This window comes from Onthophagus taurus, chromosome 7, assembly GCF_036711975.1.
Source record: "Onthophagus taurus isolate NC chromosome 7, IU_Otau_3.0, whole genome shotgun sequence".
Lineage (NCBI taxonomy): Eukaryota > Metazoa > Arthropoda > Insecta > Coleoptera > Scarabaeidae > Onthophagus > Onthophagus taurus.
The window spans coordinates 11,174,425-11,196,792 of NC_091972.1; the positions used below are offsets into that span (position 1 = coordinate 11,174,425).

A 22,368-nucleotide genomic window follows, 5' to 3' on the forward strand; every position below is an offset into this window, starting at 1 on the left:
CAGACAATCCGCCAACACCCTGGTTTAGGTTGCGCTAGCTGGAGATCGTGAATTCGGGGAACCCAATTGATAGAAAATATGGGAAATAACTTCGAACACTTGCTGTGATGTTATTTTAAAATGTTCTATGTATTCTTAATTTGTAAGTAAATATCATGGATATCTATGAAACAGAAAATTTTTTACTACAAATTTTTTCTCCCATTAGTCATTATTCGTCATGAGGAGTAAATCCCCAAGTTTATGCGTATAGGTTGAGAATCACCCTCCTGTATAGATATCTTTGGTCGTGGTAATTGTTTCATGAAACTTGACAAAATTCAAGAATGTTATATAGATAGCAACTCGGCCTCCATACTTTTTTGCTTAATTTAATGTATTAGAAGCTAAACAGTAAATTAGTATTAGAAAAGAAATACATTCATTTTTGTACATGTATATTTTTATTTTTATACAACTTAAAAATATTTAAGATAACGTACCTACCATTTGATAACACTATTAAATAAACGGAAGTATAAATTTATTGATAAGATTATATAATGTATTTGTGTATATTTCGATTTTACTTTCTTTGCGATATTTCTATCTTGAGATTTGAATGAAATACGGTCCTGTTCTAAAAGTTGTAGCTTTGGAGAAGGGATAGAAGTCGATCTGACGCTGGGGTTGTATATGTGCAGAGAGGTCTACATCAGGGTCTACAGCCAGTCGTGTCGGAAGCAATTGGCCGAGATAGACCAACGGCAAGTTCGTGAGTCTTCGCAGCAAACGGTCGCACGTTCAGTTCGGAAAAACGGCGGCGACGTTGTGGCGTGTAGTGTGGAGAAGCTTCCTTTTCAGGGGCCGCAGCGATTTCGGACATGTCCTTTTACTACGATCGTGCCCAGGACTACGGTGCCGACTACGAAACGTAAGTGAACCATGACGACATCGACAGTATTCGTTTCGAATTCTTGTGTTTAAGAAGAAGGAGAATCCTAACCTCTTCCAGAGCGCGCGCGCTTTTGACAACAATCGGTCTGGTCCGGACCCGTTTTCTTCGCATTCTTCGGTCGCGTACCCGCCTTCGGGGGGCCTTGACTAGAAACGGCCTCGTCGACGAGATAAATCTAACTAAACGCAGATGTTTTTATTCTGAACATCCAAGAAATAACATTTTTTTTTAAATACGTAGATGATTCTCCCGAAGAGATTTTCGTTGCCGAGATGCAGCAATCTAGTTTATCTAATTTTAAACCAACCCAAACGTCGATGTTGTTTGAGTCTATATATATATTTATATACATGTGCATTTGCACAACTGCAAATTGTGATTGATCAAAATATGATAGCTCATTTTTTCCATCAATTCCAAATAAAATTGTTATCTTATCTGTTAACTTATGTATTTAGAACTTTTGAATAAATGTTTTGTCTAATAATTTTTCGGTTCTGACAAATTGAAGATTGTAAGTATAAAATTGTATGTTTGAAAAAATCATTTGAAATACAATCTAAATGAAGATGCTCACATTAGTTTCTTCAGAAAAAGATATGTTATCTTTTGTTTATATTATACTGGAAGGTTTTTATTGGACTTCTTGAGTTGCGTTTGCCGTTTCAAATAAATGTCGCATCTGCATTAATTAGTGTTTTACGAGAGGAAATGAATTTCCTTTTGAAAAAAAAATTTAACCTTATTTAGTTTGATAACAGAGTTATAATTCTAAGTCAAGGTTATGAATAGCTCAAAAACAAAATTCCCATAAGTGAGAGGGTTGTTTATTCTAGTTTGTTTTCCTTAACTCAATCAGTAAAAAAAGGATCCTGCTTTAAAATATTTATAGATAAACTTTTTAGGCACGTTTTTTTTTTTACCAAAAAACAATTTCCTGGACACATGTTAAAAAATATTTGTCCTTATAAAATTTCTTAGAATTATTTTTTATCGACTGTATAAATGTTTTAATCGTATATTGTGATAGTCGATACGTGAATGTTTGAACAGATCATTACGGAAATCGCGTACCTGAACGATCTAAAAGGTTTCCCAGAAATCACCCAAACAGGTATAAAGCCAAAAAAAGGAGACTTTGGTAAATTGTACACAAATGGGGTGTCTGGATTATACAACACCTCCAAAACGTCTTCTGATAACCCCAGTAAAAGTTCTAACCCAATGACTTTGCATATAACTTGGGAAAATAAGATTGATACGTAAACACCATATGGTTGCAGTTCTTGTATCGAGCTTTACGCTTCGTTGAGGAAAACGCAACAGGCCGTACTTTAGATTAACATCTGTTTTATCGCAAATTGTCGTGAGACTTTTTATAGGTAATTATTTAGCACTTAATATGTTTTATTAAGTTTCCAAAGAAACTTGTATAATTATTACTGTGACAAATGTTTCTCTAAAATCTTAAAAATAACTGGGGTTTTTACATTTTCCATTATTCTTATTCATATTTCTTCCGGTTTCAATAGATACAATAGCCCCCTAAAAACTTCCTTATGCGACGTAATCCAGAATTTCGGAAATACCATGAAACCCGCGAAATCAGCTGTAGGGTCGTTTCTTTGACCTCGCCCAAAATCGCCGACCGTCCGTGCCATTGAAATGATCCGCAAGGGGGAAAGAAGTGCAAGATGTTTCGTAATACGCACATATGGAAGGAGAAATTGGCCGGCCAAGAAGGAAAGAAAGGTGGTGAAGAAGTCGCGTGCTCGGGGTTCCCTTCTTTACGTTGACGGAGTCCCGATCCAGACGGTCGGGACATCTGCTCCCTGGGGACCTTAGCCTACCGTCGTCTCTCCCGTAACGGGCCCATTGTTCACCTTCGGGATTTATTAGCGTCCCAAGACGTTCGACGACTTTTACGGGAGGGAGAAGAAAAAAAAAAAGGCCCGGTGTTACGAATATTATTTATCCCCTTTATTTTTCTTGTATAAAATCTTCAATAATACCTTCTTTTTTGATAGGTTTATGTCGATCATAAATTTGATTTTGTGAAATTATAAATAATTTCTCCACAATTTTACTTTTTTCCTTAATTGTATTTTACCTTAAACATATTAAATCGAGTCACAATCGTCATATAGTAGCAAGTATTATTATTTTTTATAGAAGTAATTCATGCAATTCAAGTTGGAATAAAAATGATACCATGCATTGTATTAATAAGGGAGGTTCATTATCGATCGGGTTCAACCATCTGTCGTTTGGGGTGAACTCCCCGACACCTGCCTTCTGGTGATAGGGCATCGCATGCGACCCCTCACGGTATACACAATGCAAGTAGCCGAACATGTACGCGATGCTCGCCCTGTATAGTATAATCAATTGCACTCAGTGAGTCGTAGGAAATAATTCACTTTTCTTTTTCTTTTCCCTTCATTATTCCCAGGGTATGAAAGATATAAATCAATATGATATTTATTGTTTGATATATATCAAGGATAATTATAATTTATAAAAGGAAAAATTTGCAAAGTTTTTTTTATTGTATGATGCAACTAAAGTGTTTTATAAACTACTTCAGCTGCTACAAGTTCGGATCATATTAATCTTTCAGTACTTTTTTATTTATATTTTTGAAATCGTGTGTTAATCCTAATTTATGCTTTAGCCATATTTTTTTCTTGCCTTAGAAAAATTCTTTGGTCTGTTTTGACCTTGTAGAAGATCTATTTTGAAAGCAAATCCAAATGACCAAAAAAATATTGAGTTAGTAGTGTTTAGTTGACGTATTATTTTCTTTAATATTAAACGAGTTTATTTTTTTTAAACTCAGGTTTAATTTGGTCTTGAACGACTCTAATTGGTCATTAACACCTAACTCCATCTCGTTAAATATTGATATTGATTTTACATTTTGAAATAGAGATGTTAAAAATTTCCAACAATCTTCAACAGATTTTTACATCAATTTTTTTTAATCTAAATTTATCTAGTTCTAAATTGGAATTATCAAGATGAGACTGGATAGCCCCTAGGTTTCCATGTTGGTGTAGCTTTTCTCTATTATTAAATATATTATTTTATAAATTATATTATATATTATTAGATTTGTTCCGTAATATGTTTTGGAAATGTTCTATAAATTCTTTGTTGCTATAAATGCTGCCTAACCGTGTACTGGCCCTTGATACTAAGCAGTTTATAACTAAAATGAAGCTGTACCTTCGGTTTAAAAGTTAAACGAATATCTGGTAAACAATTTCGATAACTTGGAGGTCTTGCTATTGGCATCTCCATAGTTTAGAATTGTGTGTTATGTGTCGTAACATATTGCAGCTGTTATTTTTTGCTTGCTGTAGTCAGCCCCTGATAATTGTATTGTATTTTTATGACGCTTTCCTTTTTTAGCCTAGATTTCCGTACAAATTGTTGCTGTACTTTTACTTTATGCTGTATGTACCATGTAACGAGTGTAAGAGAAGTTTTTCTTAATAACACAATAAAGAAATATATCTAAGTGTCACAACTCTAAAGATGAATGACATGCATCCGAACAAGTTACTTTCTTTCATGGAGTTTCTTCCAGTTCATCTTTCTATAAATATATAGACGAAGAAGAAATTTGGTTTTATTTAAAATTTTCATTTAGCTTCTTCATTTTTCCAGTGGCCAGAATGGTTGCAATGTCAATAAACGTTGCGATTACACAGTTTAGGAATATCACTGATGCATAATAAGTAGAGTACCTAGCTCGCTGCGAGGTCCTTCCGCCTTTATTTCTTAAATCAGAGCACGCATTTTCAGCTTTATTCTAAAATGCCTGTATAACAGGTAGGATTTCAAGAGTTCTGTATATGTATTGGTGTGGTAGCTAAGGTCTTCCGTAATTCTGCATATTTGGTCAATTTTTAGTCAAGTTTCAACTTCATAGATAAGATTTCTTGAGATTAGGTAAAATCAAATTTTCAAATCAAATCTTAATCACAGTTTCCATAGAAGTTCATATTGATTTTATTTTGCTTACATTCTTCTTTTGGAGAAGATGGTCCAACATAATTATATTTTCTTCATTTATTTATTTTTTCTGCAATATTTCTAACCTAACTTCCTAATCCTTCATTTATATTAGGGTAGGTTAAGTACTTATAATAGGACTATTAAGATGTTTGGTGCCTTTCCAGAGAGTCTAATCTGAGGACTGTCATTCCCCGCCCAAATTTTATTTTAGTCTCTAAGTCTTAGAAAAATATTTCTTTAGGTAGTACTTAATCTATCTTTTTGGAAAGCTAACGATTAATGGTTTACATCATTTGGTATAATTAAAAGAAATAAGTTAAATTGAGATTAAGAAATTAAATTAATTTAAACCTTAAATAAATCTTTAATTAATTATCGATGATATAAACATTTTTCTTTTTTAAAATGGAAGAGATCATTAATTACGTGGGATGTTAAAAAATGTCGTGTACCAGACCTTAGTGGCATTCTCTATCTATAATAAACACACCTCAGTAGAATATAACTAAAAGATAAGAATGCGGTTCCTTTTATTATCCATATAAGGTTTTACATACTCACATTCTTGGTATTAAAAAACAATTTGATTGTAGTCGAATTGTTATTTTTCGGAATTCCCCGGATTCTACAATTACAATAAAGGAAAGGTGTTGATGTTCGACGAACTGTAACGAGAAATGTAAAATTATTTTAATCGTTCGGGCACCTGCCACCTCTCCGGATAAATTAAGCCTCTCCGGCGCTTATTATCTAATTTGATATCGCCGCATGGTCGTTTAACGACTAAAGACGGCTGCCGCCGCTTGTTTTCCCAAGTCGTGAACATACATAAGAAGTAGGTCATTCAATAAATGTATATTTAACTATGTGGAGCCGCTAAACCAGCCGTTTTCATCTCGGGCATTGTATGATTTCAAGCGAATCTTAAGGGGTTGACGAACTTAACTTAATCAAGAGTCATCATACTAGCTATTACTGCAAACTTTTTAATTCCATGTAAATAAAACAAACATTTTTTATGGGAACTAAGTTTCGATTTCATGCATGAAGATTGTGAGGAGTGTGAACACCATGTGTGCACGTCAACTAATTTTAATAATACACGCACTCCTCCTCCGCGTACTCAATTAACAAGTCCATTGAATGGACGCGAGCTGGGTCTCTCATGCTGCTATTTGTTCCCTTTCGGTCCACAGATGCATTGGCAGTAGCGCACCCCACGCGCCATTCCTTCTGTTCCATTCGTTCCATCCATTGTGGTAGATTAAAGTGCAGCTGTCAAACGCCTCCAGTGTGTCACACACGCCGTATTGTACAACTCTTTGTTAAAACCCATTGACTATCAATATTTTCGACCAAAAGTGAATGACATCGTAGAGTCTTATAAATAAAGTAATTTGTGGTCGCAGAGGCTAATTATAACCAATTAATCTTTTAGAAATTTCTTTCCTAAAAACTTAATTCACGCCTAGGATCAAATTATACGTATATAATTTTTTTTTGGGTTAGAGTTTCGTGGTTCTCGAGTAACAAAAAACCACGATGAAGTATTGGGTTAACGTCAGAAGAGCGGTCGGGTGACATCGATGAAAGATGTTTATTATGTCAGCTGGAAAACACAAAATTCATTGGATCTATCTTAAATGTGAAACCAAAAGAAGTAACAATGAAGGAAACCACAAATTTGATAATATCCTTCATTATACATTTGGGTCTAAATATTTTTCGATAAACGAGTCTTTTAACAACTTAAAGAGTATTATTAAGTATAAAGGAGGATACAAATCAATCGGTTCGCCATCAGCTATTAGATCAATATTCACTCTGTAGATTACTTTACACCTATAAGGGAACAAGTGTTATTCGGGGTAATTAAGATGTGTTATGGCTTACTCTGCGACGTGGAAAGTGAGTGTTGTTGAGCTGTACTAAGAACATTTGGAAGCCATTCGGAGCAACTGGGAGCCATTGGGAGGTATTTAGAGCTTTTAAAAGTAAATGTTATGATGAACAGCTATATCAGGCTATTTGGAGTCAATGCTTTAATGTATTGGGATAAGGTGAGAAAGCAATTAGAAGTCATTGAGAACCTTTAATGTGAAAAAGCTCCCAACCAGGAGCTACTGATTTTTACGGAAAGCGATTGGGAATCAATGAGACCCATTTGGATATTTTGACCAAATGGAAACATGATAAAAATATTAAATACGAAAGAATGTTGTTTTGTATTCTTACAAAATCTAGTTCGTACAAGAATGAAAGCCGTTTGACTATCATAAATGTTGCACGTGCTTGGAATGGGAATCACGTTTTAGTAAAACCAGATTTCTCTTAATATTATTCACCATACCTTTAAGTACAGCGATGTAGCGCATTTCAGGTTATAAGGCTGCGTTTTCAAGCAATATTGCCGCATTTACAATGAAATCAATGTAGAGGCCCCATGATATCCACAAAACGCACTGCTTTAGTATTCTCTGTATATTGGTGAAATCATACTTCTTCAAAAACCAAATCGGGCAGAACGTTACAATCAAAAAATACATAATTATTGCTTTAGGACCGATTTTATAAAGAAGAAGAAAGATTCATGTACACAAAAAAGCTATAGATTAGATACAATTAAATGAATTGTACTGATCATATATATTAATTAAGTAAAAAGTTATTTTTTGTACTTACATCTGTTTATAACGAGACAAATATTTCAATCTTATGTTAATATAGCGTGAGGGAGTACCATTCAGTTTTTGGCTGTTTAATACGAGAACAACCTGTCGTCCCATTAAGATTACCATTTTTTCATCAATTAGAACATGAAAGTAGGAAAAGGGGAACATGTGTTCCATGTTTTCCACGCGTTCCTTCTTATAGAAAGTTGCACCTGTCAGATCAACGCTCCCCGCGTATTAGAGAGGTTTTGTGCGAGGGTGAATTGTGTTGAAGGTGGAGGACGACGACGAGGAGGTCCTTAACACCGAAGACATTGAACCTAACGTGGTGGATCCGCTACAGTTATCTAATGCCATCGTCTTTCCCTCCTCCCGGTTTTGTATAATTACCGGGGTGGATGGCACCTGCCTTCTACAGCACCGGTACAAGAGGGTATAAAAAAAAATTAAAGGAGAAGGAAGCGGCGGAGGAAGACACGTGCCGAAGTATATGTGGAACCTGCAATTTTTTTATTGCGGAAGCTAGGAAATGGATAATGACCTCGGTAGGGAAAGGTGTGTTCTCGACGGATCCATAACAAATTTTTAACTCCCAATTCTCCGCACTAAAATAAGAAGCTTTTTACATTTCTATAATTAGTTCGATGTTAAGCACCAGCTTTTAACTTTTAATTTCTTAAAGACGGTGTTAGTTAGAATTAAAAGACCTTATGTTTGACTTCCTGTGGACAGGAAGTAATATATTCAAGGAGACATTTCAAAAGGGGGAGAACACCTAATGTTATACTGTGGCAATAAATTCTAATACATGAAATAACTTTTAAATTAATTTCAACATTTTTAATTATCGAGTGTGTAAAGATTCTTAAATAAAAACGAGCAAAGTTTAGTTATTGTTTTTTTATCGTAAATACCGGAAATACCAAGATAAGTTGAGCGCGATGGGATTAAGTACGTGATTCACCATAAACGGCGAAAAGATTAAATTACAACTTATTTAACCTTGTTGTGAACGATCGAGACATGAATATAAGAGCTAATTAGTATTCTATCTTCGTTTATAATGTTAGTCATATACAAAGAATCCATCTATATTAATTCCATACTGCCGTTACATACAAAAAAAAATGTTAAATCTCTTTTAAGTAGAAGTGTTAGATGGAATTTCAAAACAATGATATCTTACGGGTGTAAAGTGTAAACATGAAAGATGTACTGTTGACAATAACATTCACATATTCACGTTCTCCAAGTACTTTTACCTTATGGTTGTTTACCTTTGTACATTCTTGCTCTGGTCGCGCCGCATGAACGTTGTTAGAGCGAAAATTGTTTAAAAAAAGGAGTAGGAGAACCGGTCGTGCGTGCATCAAATATTTGTCTTCGTCGAGGCGAGGTTCTTCCTCTTGCATCGAGGTGCCTAAGCGTGTGTATCCGGTTTGTGCACCGCCGCTGAAGGACTTACCATTGGCTAAGAGGGTTAGCAGAAAATTTTCCCACGCAAACTAGGGCCAGAACACCGAAGCCTCATTATACGAAGCTCGTGGTAGCAAAGAGAAGGCACAGGTGTTCTCTTAGGGAAGCCGTCGAAAAGCACCGGCCTCCGATGCCGGTAGTGTTACCGATGACCACATTAGCATATTTACCATATTAATTAGATTTTTCACTTTATGCGAGCGTCGTTCCCATCGCACAGATGTTCGATAACTATCTCTAATAAAAAGCGGCTGAAGACATTTCTTCCGCAAACAAGAATGTTTCTTCAAGGTTGTTCCTTGACTTTAAAATTATTTCTAATTTTTTGAAAATTTACTTTTCTAAATTTCCTGCAAGAACTTATTAAGTTCTGAAGTAAAGATATGTATATATTTCTTGAAAGAAATATAGGACGTCATCTGTTGCAGTGGTGTCGCAGAAGACGATGACACCATGTTCGAGGAGACATGGTCCGCGAGGTCGCTAAAGAATCGACTTCCGGTCCTTATTATGCACGCACTTCCGCCAGACGACGAAAGGGTTTTGTCGCCCCTCCCACGACCGCTGAAAATGACGCCCGTGGCCCAACCTTCTATAGATGCAATCGACAATTACCGATGGTAATAATGATGGAGTGCTGATGAACAACGGCGGACGTCGCGGTATATTTTTAAGTCGAACCGGAAATTTTTTTATTCGCGAGTAAAAAAATCAATTAGACGGTCGTTTCGATTATCCCCATATTGCGTTTAATATTTATGGTGCTTCGTGCAGCGACGCAATTAATCTTGCATAAATTTTTGGAAAATATAGCGTGTCTGTTAACCGCCGATATATTACTTAATTTTAATTAGAGACGTTTTAAATAATAAAAATGTTCTGTTATAGGGGTTAAATGTTAGCAGAAATATGTCGACTAACTTGCATACTAAATTAACTAAACACTGTACTTTATATTTTATATCTAAAGCAATTTGGTATAGAATTTATTATGTATAGGGTGAAACTTTAGTATTATAGTAACTCTACGCTTGTTATTTACCAATCGCTCCCCTTGAAAATTATACTTATTGTGTAACTCTCGCCCCATATTCTACGATAATGAATCTACGCCATGGGGTAGACACGGACACGAATATTACGTTTGGCACCCCTAAAACTTGTCTATAAGAACCTAGCGCACCGAGGGTCCTGTCTTTTTCCCACAATATCCCATGGGAATTAGGTTGTTGCATACGCTTATCCCTTGCTCTTCCCCTATTCTTTTTCGCAGTGGGCCCCGCCAAGCTTCGTAGAACACAATGTCTCGCCTATTATGCGGCTGTGATCTAGTTTTGCGTGGCCCAAATTCTTTCCCTTTTTTTCTCTTAAACGAAAGGGTTAGATTTTTGGTACGGGGATGCTGCAACGTGTCAATCAATTTTTGAGACGTGCGTGAGAGACTCAGGTATTGTGCCATTTCCACAAGTGTCTTACCAACCCCCTCTTTACAAATTTTTTTGAATACAATCGATTCCCTCTTTTGATTGACCCCTCTACAAATTTTACCACAATTGTGCAAAAAGCGATTTAGTTATTTATGTGAATTTCTTTGAATTCATGGGAATTTTTCACAAATTTATATCACACATTTTTCATCACTTGATCGTTCTTTATATTTTATTATCGTCAGTCCTGGATTGTTATAACGTTTTCTTCAAACACCAATGAAACTCATCTAAATCGTTAATAATTTTCTGTTTTTGAAGCATGAATCTAGTTCTACATATGACTTTCTTTTAGTAGAATTACAATGGAACTTGTTACAAGAGTACATCTAAGAGTAAGCATTTTCTGATTCCTGATTTTTCAACTAAGCATTCGTTTGTTCGGCTTGCTATATGCCGAAAGGTTTTAAAAATACTTGCAATTATGAAAAAAAAAAACAAAGTGTCGTGTCATTAATCACTGAGTCTAGTCTATAAACTGAACCTTCCACTAACATGTCCGGTAATAGTAATATTTTGCCTTTTCAGTAAGTCTCTCTTTCGTTTTCTTCGCTCTCGGAAGCCTAACTATTCCAGAATTCGTAGTAGATAAAAACAATGATTCAAAGTTTTCAGTTTCTAAAAAACCTCTGTAACCATCTTTATTACAAACAGTAAGATCTACTGAAATGTCTCTGCAAATTTTGCCGACAGATTACGTTATCGTGTTATCACACAAAAACATCCGTTTAAGTTTTTGATATTATTTTTTACGTTTGTAGATAGAGAGTGTATGTACGGCTTCACTATCTCGTTTTATTTCTCATGGTTTCTCCACAATCTGACATTAATGCTTCTGATCCAGTCAAGCTGGTTTCTAGGACTTTGCATACATCTGAGCAATGTGAAAAATCAACCCTATACTGATGACGCAGAGATATATATGTCTTTTATGTCATCAGAAACCGAATAGACCTGCCAAAAAATATATCGTGAACTTACAAAAATGCACATTATTCATTCATTTGGGAGTTTTGAGTTGCACTTTACGTACAAAATTAACATCTACACAAAATCCTGTTCCCAATCTTTACCGCTACAATCTATACCGTCAAGGATAAAACGTGATCTACGTAGAGCCTCAGCTTCGTTCCATCAAACATTTCGACTTTGTAATATTAAAACTACTTGTAAATTGAAGTACTAAAGATATATTTCTACTAATTGTGAGGTAATATCGCAGATATCTCTGCTTAGTTGATGATCTGTACTTAGAAGTAAACTTTGTAATTCCATTGTATCATCACACCTGAACTACTGTGACATGATTTATGGACCCCATTTCATACTTAGGGATATACAAAAGGTACAACGATTAAAGAATGCATGTCTACACTTAAAATGTAGGATACTTCGGACAAATCATTCAATTTTATCTTGACTGATATAGGGCAAGTAGGTCAACATGAAAAAATACAGGACGTAGGGAGCAAGTTACACGCAGTATTTCACAAAATCTTTCTTGATGTGATGCATCCCAGACATCAGAGATATTTTAAGCAAGTTTCTTGCTGCTTTTATGCCTTATCTTTGGAATATCTCCGTTTCAAGCACGAGTTCTGGCTACTCTTATTTAATCGACAACATTTATCATGACAGTTTTTATTTCATGTTTTTTATATATCGGAGAATGGCCATTATCGGTACAGCAATATTTAGTAGTAAATCTTTGCCATGCATGGTTTGGATTTCATTCCTTGTTCCATTGTTACTATACAAGTACCAAAGTTAATTTTTGTTGTTTTGATTATAGGAAAAAAGAAGATAGTGAAAGTAGTGGTAATGAAGAATCCGATGATTCCGGAGTCACCGACGAAACCAATGTTAAAAACAAGAAGTCGATCAATAAGGGGAGATGGAGTAAAGAAGAAGTAAGTACTTCATAAATTTAAAATGATTGCGTTCTTGTTCTACAGTACAAAAGATCTTATCGCAAAATAAGTTATTTCTCGGCTAGTTGATTTACCGCTTTGAATTTATGTTCTTCCGCATTCGCGAACGGGTACAGAACAAAGCATGGTTATGTAAGATATGTGTTCTTGCGAACTCCGTCGTGTTGATTTATCGTTTTTCTCGCTCATCGACCGGGAATGGATACAGCCCGACCCATAGGATGGTCAACACCCATAAGCTTGTAAGACCTGTTCGCAACCAGAAAAATGGTCAAGTCATCGGCTTCGCGAAGAAAACCAATGATAGATCACGTATTTTCTTTTAGTTGACCTTCGAGAGATGATCTCTACAGACTTTTCAAGGTTGGGTGCATCTCTCCAGACGATTTCTCACCTCATTTGCTTTTGCCACACCTGGTGGTTATCGGTTCTCAGTAGATAACGAGGGCATAAACAGCTTAAGAATTCTGAGAAACGACGTATTGAACGATGCACTTTATAGGATTTTAATCTTTAATTGGTTTTCATTTTAATTAAACACGTGGGAAATATAATTCGATTCTTCTCGTAATCGATGATATAAAAATAAAACTTTTTATAAAACATCTTCAATTTAACACTTTCGTTTCCGATGGCAACGAGTTCGAATGAGGTCAGGGTCGTCGTCACGATGATAGGAGGATGGACTACGATCGTGAATGAACGAGGAATTTTGAATGAGACCACACAAAACGTTGCGATTGTCAATTGCCTTATTTCCATATGACGAGAAATTCTTCGGTTATTTTTTTTTAGATTCAGATGTAGTTGTAGTTATGTACGGTTTCAATATTTAACAGGTACTTTGGTTCGAATATGATTATCGGGTACGTCAATATTTACATACGATCATTTGGCGCCAATGATCTCAGACTCTGGACTTTCGATCCGGTTTTAGACGGATATCGATTGATAATGTTGAATTAAGATATTACTTAAATCGATTTTTTTAGAACTAGAATGAAGAAAGATTTTTTTATAAAGTTTTATTTTTTAGGATGCTCAATTAAAACTACTAGTTGAAGAACACCAAGAAAGATGGGATGCGATCGCGGAACATTTTGCGGATAGATCTGATGTACAGTGTCAACAAAGGTGGACAAAAGTGGTAAATCCAGAGTTAGTAAAAGGACCATGGACGAAAGAAGTAAGTCTTCGTTTTATTTTGTTTTTATAAAGTCACGAAGAAACACGTCCGACGAGATGTTAATTGGTTAAATTGTTTCTTGTTCTCTTCCTCTTAGCAAAGGAAGCAATTTACGCTCGTCCGCTTTGAGAGTTGTTCGCTCGAGTGGACGACCGAGCTCCACGATTATTATCGTGCGGGGTTCCATTATGTCACCCTGTTACCACTTGGGGGGCTGCACCGCTCGTCCGTGAAGACAAAGAACGGAAGGCACCCCTCTCTGGACTTAAAGGAAATAAAGAAAAAAAAAACGCAAACCGGCAACGTGACATCAACTGGTGCTAGTTCCCAAGCTCCTCTATATTTTGCTTTTCTTCTGATTCGTTTCGTTGAGCACGGTTCTTCGATTCCTCATATTCTTCGAAATTCCCTCCATTGTTTCACTCCCATTCTGTTGCATTACATACCACAAAAAAAAACGAAAACTCCATTTCGTGATTACAACCTTTCCCAATCGAATAACACCCCTACGCTCACTAAATTACATCAATTTAAGATGAAAATAATAAGACGTTTTCTTCATCTCTGCCTTTCTTCTCTTTGCATCTGCATCTTTGATTATGATTAATGGTTTATATTCTGACATGTATTGCAACGTAATTGTCTGTGCAATTTTTCTGTCCCCAAACTAATCAAGAAGGAAACAATGTGAAAAGAAAAGCGTTCATTTTTTATATGTACCAAATTCGACGAACAACTCTTATTTAATGCATACTATAAAATGTGTATCGATCGAGTCAGAAGAGCTTATTGCATGGGTTTAAGGACCTTTCTATCTGCACGAGCTCTCGAACAGCTGACCAAAGAAAAAACTAAAACCCGTCCGCTCATGTTCTGCAGTCTTCGAAAGCGGTCCATCCTTGACCTTCTGCACTCGTGACTACCATTCAACCATCAGGGATGTTCAAATCTAAAAATAGATTTTTTCGAATATTTTTTTAATCGACTCTGTTCTAACAGTATAACATTTTTTTACTCGTTTGATTAATTCCTCATTTTACGTCTCTTTACAGGAAGATGAAAAAGTAATTGAATTAGTACAGAGGTTTGGCCCTAAAAAATGGACGTTAATAGCCCGGCATTTAAAAGGAAGAATAGGGAAACAATGTCGAGAAAGGTGGCACAATCATTTAAATCCAAACATAAAAAAAAGTGCTTGGACCGAACAAGAGGATAGGATAATTTACCAAGCGCACAGAGAATGGGGTAACCAATGGGCGAAAATTGCGAAACTTCTTCCAGGTAGAACGGATAACGCGATAAAAAATCATTGGAATTCAACGATGCGAAGAAAATACGAAGCCGAGTGCCGCGGCGAAGAAGTAAAAAAACCCAGAGCCCGTAAAACAAACAAGTACGCCAACAACAACGTTCAACAACAACCACAAGTTGTACAACAACTCGAATGCCAATACAACATGTACAATGATGAATACATCGAACTTTATGACCACGGGAGTCAATCAAGCTCGGGAGCTCTTTCTGGTGGAGCTCCAACTCCTAGTCCAAGCCCCGTGGCGTCTACACCAAGTTTGTTGAGTACTTATGAGAAAACAAATTCACCGCCTCAAGTTATCTCCGGCGCATCTTCAAACGGAACAAACTTTTTCCAACAAACAATCGCGTTTAGTAATCAAAGTCCGCTGATGTACGAAGATCATTTGTATAGTTCTGTTGATATCGCTCAATTTAAAGGAGTTGAAATTCAGAAGCAACCACCACAAATTCAACCAAGTAAGAAAAAAAGTTACAAAAAAATTTTTTATATTTATATTATTTCTTTATATTTTATTATAGAGTCAGAATTCTTAAAAACGGACCTAAACACTCAAGTAAACGCCGTAGTCAGAGCGCAAACACCACCTATTTTAAGAAGAGCTAAAATTAAAAAATCACGACGGGAGAGTATTATGCAGACTGATTATAGTAATATAGAAAATGTTGCACCATCTTCATACATAGTAAATACTCAAAAAAAATTTTTAGATATCATCTAATGTAAATTATTTTCTTTTTTAGCCTGAAGTAATCGGTTATATTGATACAAAACCTCTTCCATTAAGTCCAGTAAAAAACCACACCCCAGTGAAACAACTCCCATTCAGTCCATCACAATTCCTCAACAGTCCAAACATCACCTTCGACGTCGCGCTTTCTTCAACGCCAAAGAAATTAATACATGTTACGACGCCATCGAAGACAAAACGAATGGTTAGTAAATGAAAATTAAATCTTAAATTTTAAATTATTTAATATATTCCATAGGATTATAGCCCGTTAAGTACGCCAAGTGGAATGCCTTTTCAACATAAAACTGAACCCGTCGAAAATGAGGTGCTAACGCCCAGCAAAGTATATTTAAAAGATACGCCAAGGACCCCGACTCCTTTTAAGAAAGCTTTAGCGGACATTGAAAAGAAATGTGGGCCTTTAAAATTACTTCCAGGAACGCCAACGAGATTTGATGATATCACGGAAGTTATGAGGAAAGATCACGATTTAAGTTCGCATTATGAAACGGATACAAGTACAATTATTACGGTAAGAAAAATTGAAACAAAAACTGTTGACTTCATTCATTAAAACTAGATTTGGATTTTGCCAATATTTTAGAAAATTGATGAAAATTATTAATTACTACTTTCAACATTTAAAAAATGCAATAAATACGTTTTGCATCAAGCTGACCATTGAAATATTATAATGAAATTTTATTACCAAACTTACAATGGGCTAGGTACAAATACTAAGTTTTTGGGTTCATGATGCGAAACATGCTTTGGCTAAGCCCATAATACTTGTTATTAACTGTTGCAGCAAGTCTTTTATTTTCTCTTTGAGGTGGAAGTTGACTAAAATTACCTCTGTATTTAAAAAGGGTAACATTTCTTTGTATATAATTATAGTCGAGGGGAGAGCAGTCAGGAAGTCAATGAGAACCCCATTCTACATATTGCTGTACTAAGAAGCACACATTCAAATTAAATTTAAATGAAACAAAATATACGAACACTTTTTAATAATTAAAAAAATAAAGGCTAAATAATAAATTAAAATATACATTGATGAGTAAGCGGCAAAGAACGCTTGTTTTTCTGTCAGTTTATGTTAGTTATTATTTACATATACTATTACTATAAACATTATAAACCGGATATTTCACTAGAATATTTCGAAAAATGACGTTATTTACTTAAAAAATGATGATATCTCAAGAATAAAAAGAGATGGGAGAACGTGATTAGGACAAAAAATGTTCTTTATTAACCCGAAGAACATATTTCATAAACGATTATATCTCATGAATTAGTTATACCAACCTAAATTAGTTAAAAGCGAATATTTCGAAAAATGACGTTTTTGACTTAAAAATTGATATCTCAAGAATAAAAAAAATGGGAAAAAGTGATTATGACAAAAAATGTTGTTTATTAACCTGAAGAACATATTTCATAAACGATTATATTTCATGAATTAGTTATACCAACCTAAGTTAGTTAAAAAGCGAATATTTCGAAAAATGACGTTTTTGACTTGAAAATTGATGATATCTTAAGAATAAAAAGAGATGGGTTAAAGTGATTAGGACAAAAAATGTTCTTTATTACCTGAAGAACATATTTCATAAACGATTATATCTCATGAATTACTTATACCAACCTAAGTTAGTTAAAAAGCGAATATTTTGAAAAATGTCGTTTTTGACTTAAAAATTGATGATATCTCAAGAATAAAAAGAGATGGAAGAAAGTGATTAGGACAAAAAATGTTCTTTATTAACCTGAAGAACATATTTCATAAACGATTATATCTCATGAATTAGTTATACCAACCGAAGTTAGTTAAAAAGCGAATATTTCGAAAAATTAAGTTTTTGATCTAAAAATTGATGATATCTCAAGAATAAAAAGAGATGGGAGAAAGTGATTAGGACATAAAATGTTCTTTATTACCTGAAGAACATATTTCATAAACGATTATATCTCATAAATTAGTTATACCAACCTAAGTTAGTTAAAAATCTAATATTTCGCAAAATGACGTTTTTGACTTAAAAATTGATGATATCTGAAGAATAAAAAGAGATGGGAAAAGTGATTAGGACAAAAACTGTTCTTTAGTAACCTGGGGAATATATTTCATAAACGATTATATCTAATGAATTAGTTATACCAACCTAAGTTAAAAAGCGAATATTTCGCAAAATGACGTTTTTGACTTAAAAGTTGATGATGAGTTTCTAGGCGAATGTTTCTAGTTCTAGGTTTAGTGTTAGTTCTAGTTTTAATTCAATAAAAATATGCAACATTATGATATCTTATATTAATTAGCGTTACCTACCACTGCCACTAGTACTAACACCTAGAACTAGAAACATTCAGACATGTTGCATTTTATGTGGGACAAAGTAAGCAGGGACGCCCTGGTTTCTATGGATATATATTTTTGTATATTGCATTTTAAGTGAAATTCACTATATAAAGTTGTGCCCTTCTATTTTCATAGCAGCAATGTGGAACATTGTATAATATGACACTTCTTGTATACAGAGTAATTCAAATTCGACCCCCACCATTGGGATCTCAGAAACCATAAGAGATTCAGAAATGGGCAAATGTTGCAAAAAGTTGCGTATCTTAGAGCTCATCATTTTTCAACTAAGCTTTTGAATCTAGCCGTTTTAGTTTTTAAAATATGGCCGAAAAACAAAAAAATGACCTTTTCGTTTTTTGCCTATAACTTCGTTAGTTTTCGTTTTTTCGTGAATCTGAAAAAACATTCTAAAGGCAACTTTTTATGAAAAATGTCATGACACAACTAGAAATTTTCTCCCATGTTTCGTTTTCGTGAAACTATCATCAGGTTTATTTTTTCTTATGAACGCCATATTTGATTTTCACACCAAAAAATAGGATAATTAATTCTGATTTCAATGATATGTCACACAGTGTACTTCATTTAAAAAGACACTGAATTATTAAAAAAAAAGCTAATGGAAGTACTTTTATGCAGCACAAATTTTAAGAATTATTACAATAATTGTTGAAGCTATAATATATAAACTCTCAACACAAAAAAATACATTATACAAAATATATAATACATTTGCTTCTGAAACTATAAGCACATTCATATTAAAATAAAAAAATCATTAAAAAAATTTGTAAATATACAAAATTATAATAATATTAATAATTTTTTCTTTTTTTTAGGATGATAGTGGTTATGTGTCTAAAAGAAAACAATCATTTACAAGTGGAAAAGAAAATTTTCCAAGTAAAAGAGTAAGAAAAGCATTAGCTTGGGCACCATCAAGCACACCAACGTCAGATTATTCAATTACAATTGAAACACCGGTAAGTTACAACATTATTTTTTTAATAACTCTTGTGATTTGGTAAAATTTTTTTTGTAGAGTAAATCGTTAAGAGATGAAGGTTCGTTAATCTTTTCAACTCCATATGAAATGAAAGAGTCCTTGGGCGTCGACCTAATGGACGACGCTCACACAGGATCATCCAAGGTACATGGGTGGTTTTTATAACGACTGAAAAAATAAACAAAATTTGTAAATTGCCTCCTTATCCTTTTGCGCCAACTTTGTATTTCTTTCAAACATCAATTTTTATCCATCTTTTTAGTTGCCCCCATTCCATCTTTCTTTTTGCTAGAGTTTGGCTGCTTTTAGATTTTAGTCGTTTGTATTTAAGCTCTATTTAAGCTATGCATGATGAGCATGGACGATAATAAAATAATATCATCTAGTCTCGTACTATGTCCAAATAAAAACGAAAACAACACCAAAAAGGCAAAAACCAATGCTATTTGCTTTTGTCATATTTATAATGTATAGATACTTATAATTAATTTACATGAAAAGTACACCCCTAAGTATTATTTTCTTTTTTTTTATTCGTTATCACAAGGCATTCGTCCTTGTTATTATTGGATTATGAATTCATTTTAACGTTGTTTTGTTAATTGTGTTGTTATATTATCTCAAAGTAATTAATTAGTAAAGTTTTAGGGTAGCGTAGATATGTTGGTTACCAAAAAAAAATATAAAAAATCTAAGATTAAAATTAAAAAAAAAAAAACTAAATTACACTGAGTAGATAGATATTTATTTTTGGATTGCACCCTTAAAATATTTTCTTTTTTGTTGATTTTATAAATGTAAAGTCGCACCAGCTATATTCTTGATTTTTATTAATTATTTTTTTAAGTTGTTTATTGTTGCACTTTGATAATTTATTACGTTAGATTTAGGCGTCCCCTTTATTTGGGGACTCTCCTCTCTATTTCTATTTTTATTTTTATATTTTCTTTTTTATTATTTTGATTTAGGCTAGGCTCGGGAACTACTGTTTCATAGGGATTATTATTTTTTTTGCATTTCCCTTTACACTTTTGTATTGCGGTTTTTCTTTCGGTTAATATAAATTTCTTTATAATTTGTGGTGGTGTACTGTAGCTTTTCGTATCCTTTTCCTGGCAGCATTTGTCCACCAGTCTACCAATTCGTAGTGCCGAAGCGGCTAAACGCGTAACATTTAAGGATTCCGCGTGGACCCAAGTTCCTAAGGTGAGCCCTATGCCTAGCCTAACTAAAAAAGTTATTTTAATGAAGCATTCTATTCCTTTTTATGTTTAAAAAACTTAATCCATAAAATTACTTTTGTAGTTGTTAGACTAACAATATTAAAATTTATAATAACCACATAAAATTGGAATAGGATTCGTTCTTTAAGTTTTTTTAACATTACATTTTTATCGTATTTACGCAATATTAACCCTAACGTTTCTTGGCATGTTATTAATCATATTAGAAATACATTTAGATACTTCGGTTCAACTTTCTTAAGAAATAAGTTCTTAAAAATTTGTATCTGTGTCGTTAAAATTTTAAATTCAAGAGGGTTTATTGCATATTATACGTTAAAAACGAAAAGAAAATATTTAATAGTGTTTTTTTTTTGTTACAGTTGGATTGGAAATGGGTAATAGTAGCTTGTGGTCGTACAAAAGATCAACTGGATATGACCCAAAAAGCGCATCGTTACCTTCGTAACACTGGATTAAAGCCGAGATCGTTGAATTTTTAGAAACGAAAGTTTCTTTTATTTGTACATTCTAAACAAATTTGTATATAAAAAAAAATCTACGTTTTTTACTTTTATATTTTTCTATGAAAACGATTTTGTACGAGTTTTTGTATAAAATGGAAAGAAAATTAGATTATAAAAGAGAGTTCTGTCGTATTTTTTAGATTAATTGGACTGAACTAATATACCATCTCTTTAATGATTTTGTACACCTATTTTTACGTATTCTATATAATTAAAAAAGAAGCTAGTCTTTTAGTTTATAGATTTTTTTGTATTGTATAATAATCTATTTATATGTTTTTGGTCATTTAAGATCGGTTTGAAATGATTTGTAAATCGAATATGTTAACCGTCAAGAAAAGAAAACGCAGTGTAAATAATTTACAATAAGTACAAATATAAATGTAGGTAAGCCGAGATGACTATTTGTAAATACATTTTTCTTTCTTCACATTAAAAAAAGATTAATTAATAATAAAAAAAAATTGTATGCGATAATTTATTATTTTATTTTTTATTTTTTTTTAGAAATAATTGTTAAATATTTTAGAATTTGCCATTTACAATAAGATATGTACGTTTACATTTAGAAAAATCAATAAAAATGATTCCAAAGTGAATGTATTTTATTTATTAAATACTACATTATTTCCTAATTACAATTTATTCTGATGAATTGGTGAAAGTTGAAGTAATACATTTTGGTTCCCCTAGCTTTGCTAAATCAAACTGTATTAATATTACCATGTAAGTTGTTGTTGCAGTTATAATCTGAAAAAAAACATATTGTAAAAAAGAAGTATTTCATTAATGAACAAATTAGTATGATGTAAGAAGCAGGTTGGCAAATCTATTTTGCTCAAAAAAGTGGACCATTAACAGTAGGCATAGAATAGGCATTGAATTCAAAAATTACATGTTACGTCCAAGAAATAGTAACGAAATTTATGGAAAATAAGAAATCATCACAAAATTTGCTCTAAAATGTTTCATCGTTGTCTCAATTCGTTCTTAAGATACGATATTTTAAATTTTTATTCTTTTTGTACTTTTTACAAATAACATATCAGATTTTAACATTTTGTGAAGTCACCGAAATCTACAACCTAGCCTGGGTTGCTCTCTGATAATGTAATCTGGGTTTGGTCTCTTCTAATATGTTACCCTTACAACGTTCAGAAGTATGCATCCTTACAATTCGTATAAAATCTGGTTTCAGCAATTACAACAACTGCAACAAACTCTTGAAACAACCAAAGATTTTTCACCTTCGCAACCTAAGTTAGTTAAAAACCGATTATTTCGAAAAATAACGTTTTTGAATTAAAAATTGATGATATCTCAAGAATAAAAAGAGATGGTAAAAAGTAATTAGGACAAAAAATGTTCTTTATTAACCAGAAGAACATATTTCATAAACGATTATATCTCATAAATTTCTTATACCAACCTAAGTTAGTTAAAAAGCGATTATTTCAAAAAATGGCGTTTTCGACTTAAAAAGTGAT

General features: G+C 33.5%; 1 protein-coding gene across 3 annotated transcripts; it reads left to right on the top strand.

Annotated features, from left to right (window-relative positions):
- Positions 1 to 686: 686 nt before the first annotated feature.
- LOC111423804 (proto-oncogene like protein Myb) lies at positions 687 to 21,480 on the top strand. Of its 3 annotated transcripts, none has more exons than XM_023057165.2 (11): positions 687 to 913; positions 12,388 to 12,505; positions 13,563 to 13,712; positions 14,765 to 15,485; positions 15,549 to 15,712; positions 15,771 to 15,962; positions 16,017 to 16,292; positions 18,965 to 19,108; positions 19,168 to 19,275; positions 20,227 to 20,337; positions 20,738 to 21,480. In XM_023057165.2, the coding sequence occupies exons 1-11, from the start codon at positions 864 to 866 to the stop codon at positions 20,855 to 20,857; spliced, it is 2,154 nt and encodes a 717-aa protein (XP_022912933.2). In that variant the 5' UTR covers positions 687 to 863; the 3' UTR covers positions 20,858 to 21,480. The 3 variants fall into 3 exon arrangements, with proteins under 3 accessions (XP_022912933.2, XP_022912934.2, XP_022912935.2); XM_023057166.2 differs by having other exon boundaries at positions 20,251 to 20,337; XM_023057167.2 differs by lacking the exon at positions 20,227 to 20,337 and having other exon boundaries at positions 688 to 913.
- The last annotated feature ends 888 nt before the right edge of the window (positions 21,481 to 22,368 follow it).

Excerpts from the sequence above, each read along its gene's own strand:
- LOC111423804 (XM_023057165.2), top strand. The coding sequence starts at position 864 with ATGTCCTTTTACTACGATCGTGCCCAGGACTACGGTGCCGACTACGAA. Across the intron at positions 914-12,387 it reads TACGGTGCCGACTACGAAAC|GAAAAAAGAAGATAGTGAAA; the intron begins GTAAGTGAACCA and ends TTTTGATTATAG. Across the intron at positions 20,338-20,737 it reads CGTGGACCCAAGTTCCTAAG|TTGGATTGGAAATGGGTAAT; the intron begins GTGAGCCCTATG and ends TTTTTGTTACAG.